This window comes from Poecile atricapillus, chromosome 2 (genome assembly GCF_030490865.1).
Source record: "Poecile atricapillus isolate bPoeAtr1 chromosome 2, bPoeAtr1.hap1, whole genome shotgun sequence".
NCBI lineage: Eukaryota > Metazoa > Chordata > Aves > Passeriformes > Paridae > Poecile > Poecile atricapillus.
Window position 1 is genome coordinate 110,688,967 of NC_081250.1, and position 13,551 is coordinate 110,702,517.

The 13,551-nt window shown below is 40.2% G+C and overlaps 1 protein-coding gene across 4 annotated transcripts in view; it reads right to left on the reverse strand.

Annotated features, from left to right (window-relative positions):
* Nucleotides 1–762: 762 nt before the first annotated feature.
* The window catches only part of KLHL14 (kelch like family member 14), a 60,928-nt gene continuing 48,139 nt past the window's right edge, over nucleotides 763–13,551 (reverse strand). For 3 of the 4 annotated variants that reach the window (XM_058833218.1, XM_058833216.1, XM_058833217.1), the window contains exons 5-9: nucleotides 13,302–13,380; nucleotides 7,112–7,302; nucleotides 6,791–6,949; nucleotides 3,940–4,097; nucleotides 763–3,484 (exon numbers count right to left, since the gene is read on the reverse strand). In XM_058833218.1, the coding sequence (XP_058689201.1) occupies nucleotides 3,344–3,484; nucleotides 3,940–4,097; nucleotides 6,791–6,949; nucleotides 7,112–7,302; nucleotides 13,302–13,380 (728 nt within the window). In that variant the 3' untranslated portion in view covers nucleotides 763–3,343. Of the gene's footprint in view, nucleotides 3,485–3,939; nucleotides 4,098–5,449; nucleotides 5,547–6,790; nucleotides 6,950–7,111; nucleotides 7,303–13,301; nucleotides 13,381–13,551 lie in introns of those variants that run through there. The other variant, XM_058833219.1, reaches the window with a different exon arrangement.

Sequence of the window (13,551 nt, forward strand, 5' to 3'; positions counted from 1 at the left end):
CTTCTTCCACATTATGTAAAAAAAAGCACAAATCTCCCTTCCTTCCTCTGCAGAAATAAACTCATTAATGAAACAATCCTATTAATCATGCTATCTTAGCGCTATCCAGTACGGCCCTCACCTGCTTTAAACCCGGTGGCCAGTTTGCTCGGTGCACCCCCCTGGTTTGCACAGGCAGGCTCTGACCCCTGCCAAAGGTTTGTAGGCAAGAATAAACAATGCATGAATAGTAACTGGCATTGCTGATGCTTCTGCTTCCTGCTAGAACCTCCTGCTTTTACCTTGTCTCAGCCTGGCAATACCTCTTGTGTCTACTCCCCTACAGCACGCCCATGCAGGCACTACCCCTCCAAGAACTGAAATACTGAAATAGTTAGAAGGGTTTTGTCACGGAAGGAACATTTTGAAGAGGTATGAATTTGCCACAACAAGCACTAAATTCCCCAAACCAAGACTGGGCTTAAGAAGAAGGGTCCTTTTCACTTACTGTGGGACAGGGAAACACAGGGAGCAGTGCAAGGCAGAGACATTTCAGAGGCATGCAGCGGCTTCTCCAGTGAGAGCAAGCACAGGGGTTGAGCTTTCCCTGCTGGAAAAAGGTGCCACTTTCCCAGGCCAGGCACTGTGCTCAGGGGAAGAAAGACTCTCTACAGACCTCTGTTTTACCGCAGCCACTGCACTGACAAGCACTGAGTAATGACACTTGGAAAACAATGAGGCCATTATGTAACAGCAGAAAATAAAGCAAGTTCACACATCTACATGATAAAAAAAAGTTCCAAAGAATTTAATGTAGATATTATTTATACATACACTTTATAAGTAGGAATATGGCAGACAGTTGAATTAGTACATAAAGTTTTTTTTAAAGTTTCCCCCCTACAAGCAAGCTTCATTTACACAGTCTAGTACTGTACAAAATTTACATTTTTTGTGTGACTTATTTAGTTAGCATTTTTTACTTGGTCATGCCTTCTTGATAGATAGGAAGATTTAGATACAGTCCTCATAAATCTTTAAATTATTTTGGTAAAAAAAAAGGAACCATTTAAAAGGACAAGAAGTATCCTTTAAAAATGGTATATTTTAGTAGACAGGTGATCGTCAGTGTTCAGTGGCAGACCTTTTAAATGTCATACAAGGTTTCCTCATTTAGTATCTTAACAGTTTCCTTTTTTATATATATTTATATTTATATACTTTCAACAGGAAAGGAAAAAAGGTCATGATTGCACCAAATATATTTTACAAGGGATCCCTTGGATCTGAACAATATAAATAAATACAAAACCAACTAAGATTGCACTATGTAGGAAAATGGATTGAGATTTCAGGATATACACTCCACCTTTATGAATTCCTTAGTGATGCTCACTGGAAAACTCCCCAAGGGCTCATTCAAATATTAGCATCTTCAGATAATTATTTTGTTTAATTTTTTTTTTACAGCTGTGCAGCTACTTCATCAATTGGATTATTGCATTTGTGTGGTACCAGTCTTTACTGCATTACTCCAATTTTGCAAGTTGTGTAATTCTGCTGCAAGCAAGGGAGTTTCAATAAAACTAGACTGATGCCAGAGAGAAACAGTCCCATGATATTTGCTCGTTGTTATTTATATTGCTCTCAAGCATCAATATATAGTGTAATTTCTGTGTACATTCACCCTTTTTCTATTTTGCAAAGCAAATAATGAAGTCTTTCTTCCATCTATTGCCTCTGCAGCAGAAACCAACCTCCAGTAGCTGCCTGCTCCTTGCTTAATGCACTAGCATTAAGTCCTGTCATGAAAGATATGTGCAGGGCTGAAAATGCAGGATCGGAGTGTCCGTTGCCTTTTACACAGTGCAGCCAGCTACAACTAGGCAAATTAAAGGCCAGATATTTAGCTGACTTAAAGTACATCCATTGGCTTCAATGGAGCAATGTCAGTTTACACCAGTAAAGAGGATGGTCCTGAGAGTAATGGATGCAGCACTAGTAAACCACAGTTGAAGAATTATGCCCATACTGTAATGAGGTGCAGATGATTATGTCTGTTAACTGCAAGGTGGTGAAGAATCTGGCTCAGATTTTGTCCCTGCTTGTGCAAAGCCAGGACAGAAAGACATAAGCTTAACACATAGACAGTCTGATTTGTGCAAGCAACTATGACTTCATGAAGCAAGTCCTAAATGCTACCAGTACCGTGTGGGAGCATTCTGAACTCACTTTGCAATGTGTAAATAATTACACAGGCTATAAGGCAGTGGAAAGTCTAGCCTTATATTACTTTGGATCAACAGTAAAACTCTCTCAGAGTGCATCTTAGGATCAACCACACAGGACTACTTTAACTACTTACCAGCGTCTCTCCAAAAATGTACATAAGCATTTCAGAGTCCAAAGCAATAAATTTATGATTAGATGCAGTCTTCTTGTCTTTGGAAAGAACTCACACAGATGCTGATATCTAACAGGTTAGTGGAAAGGAAGTAAGGTGTCTGGTGCTTTGTTAAGTGGTCATAGAAATAACTTACTTTACAAAACCAGATTTTAAGCTGGAGGATCCAAATTCTGTTATACTAATGTAGAACCAGTCATTCCATGTGATTTCAGTGAAATGACTCTGACTTTACACAAGTGTGATTAGAAGAATTTGATCCTAATCCCTAAGCTGCTATTGCAAGAAGTGCTCTGTAAAGCATAGCTTTCATTGTAGTCTGCTTTCTGCTGCACTTGCACATGGGGACTTTGAAGGCAGAGTGTATTAGTTGCCAAGCTGTGCAAAAACTGAATGATATTTCTTTACCTTTTATAATCTTCTGGTGCTGTGTTGCTTGCAGAGCATATGAAGTAGTTGTAGGTTAGGATTACAGAGGAGGAGACAATTCTGCAATGCAGTGTGAGCTTTTCACTATCTGAATTCTGAAACATTCATGAAAACAACATCCTCATGACTTCAACACAGATCACATGCAGGTAGATACAATGCACAATACTGATCGTGTCTCTTCAGGCTCTATTTGAAGAGTTAGCCATCATTTATTTTTTAAAGTTAAATTTGATGTGAGGAGTGTCTCTGCAGCAGGAAAAGTTTAAATCAGTCTGAAAAGGCAGTCTGTCAGCATGTAATGTTCGGTGTGTTTTAGCTTCTTGCTTCATAAGACACCGGCACCTATCTGAGATGGGACAACGCTTGGTTTTTCTTTTCTTTTAGTTTGCTCCTAAAGCATAAACATGGAATGAGGGGTCAATTATGGTAGCTTTGTTTTAACAGGAATTCTGTTCTAATAAAATATTTACGTCACCCGTCATTATTTTCCCAAATGCACTCAGTGTTCGTGTCAGTGCTCCTGGCCCATCACTTGTTGTACGGAACACAGGCCGGCAATACCACAGTCGAACATGCAGGTCCTGCAAGGGGCTCCGCAACATCACCTTCCAGTTCTGTCCAAGTCCCTTTCTCAGGACTGTAGCAAATAGTAGAAGATTTGTAAGCTCCCTGTAGCAGAACAAAATGTCACATTAAATGTGGCTTTGGTAAAATCCAAGTCACACATCAGCTCTAAAGATATTTGAAAGTGACTCGGGGTCGCTCTAACTTAGAAGCTCGTCAAGAGGTTATGGTTTTTTCAGCACCCAGACGCTGAAAATCAATCTCCTTTACAAGCACCTCATAAGCAGAGCTGTAAGCACATAGTCCCATCAATAACTTTTTCAAAATTCCTTCTGATTTATAAATTACTCCATATCGCTGAATAAAGTGTAATAATAACTCATCTAAATAGAGAAGCACAAAGGTTAAAAAACACTCCATGTTCTCCACAAGCTGAAAACCAACCAAACCTGCCCCTGTAGCTAATTCCCCTCTCCTCTCCATCCCATCTGCATACTATACGGACTGGCCACAAGAACTCAGAAGGAACAGAGGGGTGATTGTAGGAAGCAGGTACACACCATACTCCAGCTGTAGCCTCCTACGAGGTAAATACTGTCATCAAGGACTGCGCAGCCAGGGCCACTGCGACCCTCCAGAATAGGAGTCTGGAGGATATTCCACTGGTCACCTTTTGGATCGTAGCATTCCACAAGCATTACGTCGAGATGGGAGAAACCTGGATGAGGGCATTAAGAGAACACGTGTTATGACATACTGTTTTAGTACTTATTTTACTGTTAAATTTATTACATTACAGTTACAATTATATTATTACAATTATAAATGTTAAATATTTTACTAGAAAATATTTTCATATACATTTAAGCCAACTTCTGTAATATTAATGTTTCATTATTTCAGTTCAAATAAACCTGTTAGTTTTTACCACTACTTCTACAGTCTTCTACAAATCATGAGTCCATATAAAACCTGACCACGTCAGGAAACGCTCAATAATTTATCAGTGACACAAGCAGATTCAAACAAAATTCTTCCTTGTCTATCAGTGTTAACACAAGTTTGAACATGTAGGAAAAGACTGTCCTGGCAGTCTTTCACAAAATTCAGCAGATCCAATCTATTCAAAATTGGAAAGATTGAATTTTTCTCAGAAATCAATGTCTAACAAGGGAGAGCTTAGACAACTGATGCCACTTGGTTCTAGAGGGACAAAGTGCTTAGCCTGTTGGACATGATGTGCAGGACCAGTTTCAATTCCCCAGCTGATTTAAGGTGTACCCTAAAGCACACAGCTGGGGTAAAGTCTTTCTGGCAACAAAAAAACATAACCACAAAAATGGTGGTCCCATCTTTCCCTGGTAGGCCAAACAATGCTCCAAGTGAGTGCTGCTGTTTGATCACCAAAGGGCCGAGGGGTCTCAGCTCAAGATTCTCAAGCTGTATCAGTTAATATGAATTAAGTGAGCTGAACACAGACACTGAACACAGGAGTCCAAGCTCCTACTCTAATATTTAGTAAATTCCCTATTTCAAACTACCTTTTTTGTCAGAGCACTGTGGTAAAAGTATGGCTTTCTTAATATGCTGAAGTGCTTTTCTTAACCCTTTGTCTTCTCTTCAAGGTATGACAGGAAAGAGAAGTAAGATTTTCTGTAAAAAGGGTATTTGGTGATATCGGCACTTCACAAGGGAGCTGCTTGCTCAACTATTATTTATGTCTGGAATGAGTATGAACTAATATGAAATAATTCACAATAATATGAAATAATTATTTGCTGCTTTAAGGTTTTCAAGGGGCCATAAAAAGGCCACTGCTGTGCACCCAGAAGCTGTCAAAAGCTCTGTAGCAAACTGCAGTATGTACATGACTACCTGTGATGTGGTAAATTCACAGCTATGACTACTACACAATTCAGCTTCACAAAGGAGGGCTTTGCCATGGGAGCCCTACTATTCCCTGCCAGTGGAGAATTTGTAACATTTCATCCACACTTCCTCCTCCCTGTCCTTGCAGTTCTTCTTTTTGTTTCACTATATAGGAGAAACCATTTTTTTCCCAAAAAGTCCTTTTACCAGAGAGCCACATCTTTTCAGAAGCCTGGATGTTTAATACCTCTCACAACAGTGAGCAGTTCAAGCATAACAAAGGCACCCAGGACAACAGCTGTAGAGGCAAAAATGCAAAGCTTATTAGATGTAGATGAAACTGCGTGGAAAAAAAAATAAATAGCAATTTAAGCCTCTGCAAACCAAAGCACGTGCTTCAGCTTGAGGAGAGCTGTGAAAGGTTTTACTTTTGTAGGAGGAAAAGCCAACAGTGAAACCTACAAAATTTTTAGGTGTTCATTGGCAAGAAGCTTTTGTCCTCTTCACCTTATAAGGTCCAGTCCATAAGCAGCCATCCCAGCTGGGGGTGGGGAGTGGAGGCACAGCAGCATTGAACCTGTCTGCAGGGTTTTATGCACCAGTACTATTCATCAGGGAAAATTTACATCTGGGACTTTGTCCCTTGCATGCTCCACAGACACTCAGATCTCCAAAAGCAGCGTGTGGCTTTACAGTGTCATGGGGACCCGGGGGGCTGGAGTCAGACATGACCTGATCTTACTGGCAGTTTACATATTTTTTTACCTTTTGTTCTACATTATGATTTTCTCTTTTGTTTTGAGAGTCTTCTAATGTTTTGGTTTTAAAAATTAAGGGAGAAAGAAGAAAAAAAGTGAATATAAACTATCAAATATTATCATGGGATAAAGAAATGGGAGGTGTGCTTTTTGTCTAAGTGGCTGGATTAAGAAACATCTTTAAGAGCAATGACATACAGGTATTAAGATAAAAATACCAGATGCCTAAGCAATACTTATTTTAATATGAGAGCTTTTCAAAAGGTAAAAACAAGAGATCTCTAAAAAGAATTATAATAAACGAGCTACATTTAATACTAAAAAGGGATTTAAAGAGCCTAGTCCTAATATTTGATGGCTGGAAGTTTGCTTCTTTTTTTCTCTTCATTAAATCAGGAGCTTGTTTTTGTGTGTTGCTCTGAATAAAGCTCTCTTTAACTGCACATTTTGGAAAATGATTTACAGAGGAAAATATTGCTGGGACTTTCGGGTCAAAGAATAATCTGTTTGTTTCATTGAATTCTTGGTAATGACAAATTGTCCATGCCTTTGAGTAATGGAAGCTCCCATTTGTATTATCTAAAGCATTCATTACTCATATATTTAATGTACTGTTATAATTTTAAAATAATTTGCATAAAATGTTTTTAAAATTGCTGGCTCAAGTGTCCTGTTAAATTGTGTTACTTGGCTTTTAATGTATTTAACAGTGACTGTCTAACAAAAATATTCTTTATCAGAGATGTGGGACACTGAGATATTTTTTTGCTATTAAAAATGTGACCTTTCAAATGGTTTCCTCCAATTGCATACAGTCGGTCATTCATTACAGCCAGAGTGTGGATTGCTCGTTTTGTGTTCATGTCCTGTTTTCGGGCCCAGACGTCCATCACAGGGTCATAGCAGTACAGCCAGGGGACATATTCTCCATTGTGGACACCTCCTGCAAAGTAAATACACATCAGTTAATTAATACAAATAAAGACATTGTGCTACAGCTGGAATTTAACTCTCTGGTTTTGGGGTTCTGTGGTTCGTGCTTTTTTTTATGGTGGTTTTGGGTTGGTGTTCTTGCCATACAGCAGGAATTATTCAAGACACTGGCCTGAAATATATATCTTGCCATTGTGAACGGCTCCTGCATGGGCTGCCAGGGGTTGTGGTAACGAAGACACGTAACGCCACTCGTTTGTCTCCAAGTTGTAGCACTCAACGCTGGACAAGTAGCCAGTTTCATTTCTTCCACCGATGACATACAAGTTCTTGTCAAGGCGGCAGGCATAGAAACTGGCTCTCCTGGAGGACAGGGCAGAACGGAACAAAACAAGCCAACAACAAACCCATTAGCCATGTCAAACATTTCTTTCCCCTCTCCAGCTGACTCCGTGAATGAAGAGTTGCTCCTTCACATGCTACACCAGAGAGAAGCGTCAGGGAGCTTCACATGCTTACAGCTATCCTAGAAACTGTGTCTGCTTTGCTAATCAAATACACAATACTACACGTGAAAAAATACTTCATTTTTTGTGTCAAAACAATTAGGCGCACATAAAACTGCCAGAAAATGCCCCTTTTCAAAGCTGTTTGTTGCTTTTTCACACCCGTGAAAGATAAAAAGGTGCTCATTAATGTATGGGGCATTACCTTGTAAGGGATATAACAACTCAGTAAGACAAAGTGAAAAATGAGGTAGATAATGTAACAATAATAAATTATCTTGACATTCACTTTCTTTATGGTCCTTCAAGGGTCATTGTTCCCAATTTACTAAGAGAACCACATCATCAAAATTTTTCTTCAATTATCATTTTTTTCTTCCTTCTGCAGTACTGCAAATAGAACAACTTCCCTTATGCTAGCCACAACACTGCATTTCCACCTTTTAACTCAAATGAGGTCTGTCTCCATCCAACTAACCCTGAGAAAAGTTTTAGCCACCTGTCTGCTTTTACATGCAACTCAGGTGTGTAGGAAAAGAATTAAGATTTCTGGCCAGGACTGTGGGGCATTTATTAGTTTGTCTTCCTTGTGCCTCCAAAATTAATGGTGTTTGTTCCCAAAGTAAAAATTGAGCTGTAGATGATTTTGAGAGACCTTGGTTGGTGTAATCCACTCTCAGGGAAAGCTCCCAGGATCATTCAGCAGCAGGAAGGTTTGCTAGAGTACAGACCTTTAATTTCAAGCTGCAATAACATGAGAAAGAAAACTGCAAAAGAGCAGAGCTGGGCTAGGATGAAGAGCTGTACAAAATATTGAATGACATGGGAGCCCAGAAATATGCAGGCAGGCCAGGCACAGCAAAGTGTACTTCTGACAGCTCCTGCAAAGCAGGCACTCTGGAGTGTGGCTGTATCTTGCCAAACCATGCTCTGTAGCTGATTCAATGCACTCTGGTTCATGCCCAGATGCCTTAATTTGAATTTGGGAGCAGCTGCTTATTTCACTCCTGAATCATGCACTAAATCTTGGGGCCTTGATGGTCACCTGCACCATCAAGGACTCAAACCTGCGGAGCACTGCAAAGCGTTTGGATGAGCAGTGGTACAGAGTACGGCATCCTCAATGAACAGCTTCAGTATGTCCAACTCCTTCCCCGGCTTCCCAGAGTCATCCCATGACCAGATCAGCTAGCAAAGTCTGCGGTGCCCTGTCCCTAACCTGACATCTAGCCAGGCATGTTCAGGAGCATTTCCTTCAGTGAAGACAGGAATAAGATCTTGCTCTTTTGCACAGCTACTTATTCTCACAAAATCTGTAGCATCCTTTAACATTTTGGAAAAACCTCCCTCTTAGTTAAAAGTGTCTGAGACTGGCTGGTGGTTTATAAGTTGGAAGAGAAGTCAGGCAGACACCAAGAGATTCAGCCATGGAAACAGCAGAGCTGTCTGGGCATTCAGGGAGCAGATTTGATGCATCACTGCCGATTTCTGACCTTACTTTTTGGATTTGGTGCACACCTGACAGAGCTCCTCACCAGTCAGGGTCACTGAACACCTCCTGCTCACTTCTTTGTTTTCACCCTGCCTGCACATGGGCAATTTGGATGGTGTGGGACAGAACCCCTTTCTGAGTGGGGCTCGGAACTCCACCATAGGGAAGACTTCTGAAAGAAAAACGTGGAAATAAGAGAACAGGAATACTGGCAAGTGTCTCCAAATCAAGTGATGAATTAAAAAAGACCATTTAATTTATCTGTCAGTGGGCAGATAGAAGCTGATGGCATATTTTGCTCCGCATGGTCGGGCAGCAAATTGTGCATCTATGTTTTTAGCCTGATATTCTATGGAAACAAAGCTAATTTGATTACACTGTACATGTGCCCATGTCTGCCTACTGTTGTCTCCTAAAAGAAACCCTGCTGACTGATTTCATTCTAATTTGACAGAGGCTATAGGTGTTACAGGCAATCAAGTGTGTATATAAGCTTTCTAGAATATGTGATGGGCCTGAGGCAACACAGCCTACAGTTTCCCCAAAAGTAGGAAAAGCTGCAGAGGTCACCTCCTATTAGACATGGGCAGGTACACATTTTTCAACCTTTCTGTGTCCAGCAACCATCAGGCACAAAACCAGAGGGTGCCTTCTCTCAGTGCTCCCACATCCACTCATCTGTCCTTGTGCACCTTCTCTGGTGAACCCATTAGCAAACTGCTCTTGGCATGTTTTGCTTTTTTTTTTTTTTTTCCTAAATCTCAGGTTTAATTAACAGAGGTAAACACAACTTGCATGTATTATTCTCTTAACTAGGATTTCACTGATAATATTCTGTATGTGTACTCCTGGTTTCATCCACACAGTGTCACTATAAGGAGCAAAAATGAAAGCATCAGCATACTTGACTCCTCTGCTTGGATGTCAACATTCACTTAGTACCTTCTGTCACAAATATTTTAAGCTTTTTGGGTTTTTTGAGTTTTCAGTGATGCAGTGTGTAAGGGCATGCTGTCAAGTGATGACTTTTAAACTGCTGTAAAATATGATTCAGATTAAACTATAACACAAAAATCTTTGCATGACAACTTTCCTCTCAATACTGAGAAGACACTATCAGATTCTAATCAGATAACTAGAATGTACCTCAGGATCTGAATATGGACAATAAGACAATTATTTTGTGATTTTCTTCAGGACTTGAAAGTACTCGATGTTCACTGATCTCCTAGATGCTTCTCCTTCACACACTTCACCCAACCATCAACCCAACTAACTTCTTCTTTCATGTACGCACATATAAAAGGGAAGATTTTCCTCATGATTTTCATGCATGATGAATTTTTGTCCTGAAACACCAAATAGAACTACCAGTCTGAGGTTCAAAGTTACCAATGCTGTTACTGATTGTCATTTCTGGACCTGATTTCAGAGTCACTTATAGAGCATGTATTGCTTTTTAAAAATAAATAATCTTAATAGGGGTTGACATTACTATTATTAAAGTCAAAGAAAAAAATAAAATGTGATTTTTTTAAATCCCTTTTTCTGTTCCTTTTCTCAGCTCACTCAGCCTCAGGGAGTGCCTGCTTACTTCCCACTTCCACTTGTGCTTCTTCAATGCTTTTGGCTGGTCTTCAAACAAAAATTGTTAACTCAGAATATAAGAAAAAAAAATTGTTTTAAATAATGTTTTGCTCCACAGACCTTGAAAAGCTCTGTGTTGAGCTGGCAAGGTGCAACAGTTCTGAGGTGTCCACCTGGGGCTTACACCCACAAGCTCAGATACAACTGCTACAAAGACTGCTCCTTCAGCAGCCATCACAGTCTAGCTGAACTGTTCTCCAAAAAACCTTCCTGTTGTTACGGCATGATTTGCAGATGTCTATTTCCAAAGCTTATGAGTCATTTGCTGGTTCTCTAAACAACAAACTCCTGATAATAGTACATACTTTTCAAAAGCATCTATATTTGAGATGGTCTTCAAATGAAAAGAAACCAAATTGGCTTTAAAGAAAATACACCAGCAACACTGAATCCATAACGGGATTAAATTTTTCTTTATAGCTCACACAGTAAAATCAATCAGATATGGATTTTGGCATGTGAGATAAAAGTTTACTTATCAAATATTTCATACAGATTTTTGACTTGAGAATATACTGCCTGTGAACGAGTCCCACATTTACCTGGCAGTCATTTCAAAGGAGCTATTATAATCTATCCAGCCAATTATTCTCAGACTAAAATTCCTAAATAGGTTTTGACTTGATGGACCATAATGACTCAGAAAAACCCATTTAACAGTCTGTCTTGTCAATGGTGCCTGCATTATACCAGCAGAGACAGGGCATGACCCTGTACTCCTAGCAGGGGGAAAACAGCCTGGTGACTTTAATGGGAACTTTATCTCACTAAAGGAGCTGGCAAAGAAAACTGTATAAAAAGCTCCCTCTTATTTGTATGATCTCCTACAGACTGGGCCAGTCCATACCTCTGAAAGCTGCAAAAACTCTGAGGAAGTCATTAGGACTCAGCAAACAAATCATCAAACACATTTTAGAAAGTGAGTGTAAAATCTCATTTTTCCAACAATAGCCCTAATGCTTAGGAGCCTTTATAGAAAAACAACGGGCAAACCGATGAGCTATGTATTCTGAACAAAAGAGGTGACAATTAATGTTGTCATAGCGAAGCCCCTTGCAGAAGGAACTATGTATGACTGGACCATTGTATTTCAGTCCCTCTGTAAGGCGCTGTGGTGTTTACATACCTTACAGTTTATTACGGGCAGGAGCATGGGGCACAGCTGAGTTTTGGCCTCTTGGCTGAAGGCAGCAGCTTCCACCAGAGCACAAGGCCCGTCGTCTACCACATGGTTTCCCAGGAAACACAACTGGCCAATGTGGAGGTGGAAAAATTCCTACTGCCTCCTTTCTCCAGCCCTCAGCTGCCTAATTCTCCTTTCTGTGGTTTGTCAGCCAAATAAACCCAACTGCTCAGCCAGCTGACAACACCCCTCAGGAATCTGGCTTGGAGATACCCAGAGGGCCTAGTTAGGACTCAGATTAGGCTCCACAGAAGAGGTCCAGGCTTCACACAAACACCAGTTGGTCTCCTAGTCAGTCTCCCAGCTCAGCAAGGATGACTTGATGCCCAATATGATGCTCACCTCCTGTCTCCCCCATGCTAGCACCTAAACTGGCTGTGACTCACTCTAGGAAGCTGACCCAGAGGGAAAGGTGTTCCTCTCTTTTAAAGTAAACAATCACAGCTGTGAAGGTTATCCCACAGTGCTGGTAGGAGTGAGGGAGAAGGCTAGGTGCTGCCAAAGCAGGGACTTAGGTCAATCAAATGGAATCTTGAACAAAGAAAGGTCCTTCAAAAATTCTGCAGACTGACATTATACCCCTGGAAATTTGAAAAGACAGCCATATTTCCAAGCATCTCACACGACATACCTTGAATCACAAGGCTGCACTGAATTCAATATATTTATGACTGCCAGACACCTGAATAGTGTAGACAGTCAACAAAAAAAGAACTGTAATACTGACATGGAATAAAGAAAGCATTTGAGATCTTTTCTATGTGGGATCCATAAGAAGATGGGTGTTGAACTGAAGGAAGGACACTAAACATTTTCTTCAAATAACATTGTAACTTTGTATCTTCTGCCTGGAGGCTTCTTCTTATGAAACACACACAATTCTGTTCAGGTTTATGGAATTTTTTCCCGTCAGGGTAGGACTTGGGATCCACAGTTAAGTTTTACATCATCTTTATGGGTCATTGCTCAAGTCCACATCCACCTTCGCTCTTTGGTACACAGCAAGGTTAAAACATGAGCTACTCTAATATGCATTTACTGACAGCAACTTGACTCAAAGACCACCTGGGATTAAGAGTCCTCTCTGACAAGTGGAGACATGTTCAGGAGAGCTTTTCATAGCTGGTGTGGTAAAACAGGATGGAGTCAACACATGAAGGTTTCAGTTCCCTCTAAGAAATCTGACTATAATTACTGCTTGTTTACTGCAAATTCATCATGACACTTCAGTCAGGGAACATGACAGGACACTATGGAGACTTCAGGAAAATCCTTCAGACTGTACTCAGGTAACCAGTAATTGCATAAAGTCCATGGCTATTTTGCATGAGTTACCACTGCAGGACTTGGCATCTGGAGTTCTGAATTTGGAAAGTTTTAAAAATTAGGAGGCAAATGGAACATAACTGCATGCTGCAGTTTTATCTGTGTTTTCAAGGCTTCTATAGGCCTCCTTACTCCCAGAACTAAGCCAAACCTCAGCTGCTCCTAGGATGAGAAAACAGAAATTGAAAAACACATAGCAGGTTTTTACCTCTCTTGCATGGGTGGAAGTTGTATCCAGCTGTTAAACCTGGGATCGTATCGGCTAACAAAGTTTGTACTGTGTTTCCCTGTAAAGATAGATTATTTTGACACTCAGCTGTTTGTTTCATGTATTTAACATCATGATTGTAATATATATTACATATACTTCACAAGTTGACACCTTTTATGAAGGGTTCCCCCTTTTACAACAATGTATGATTACACTATGTGTACAGTAATAATTCAACAAATGGGGC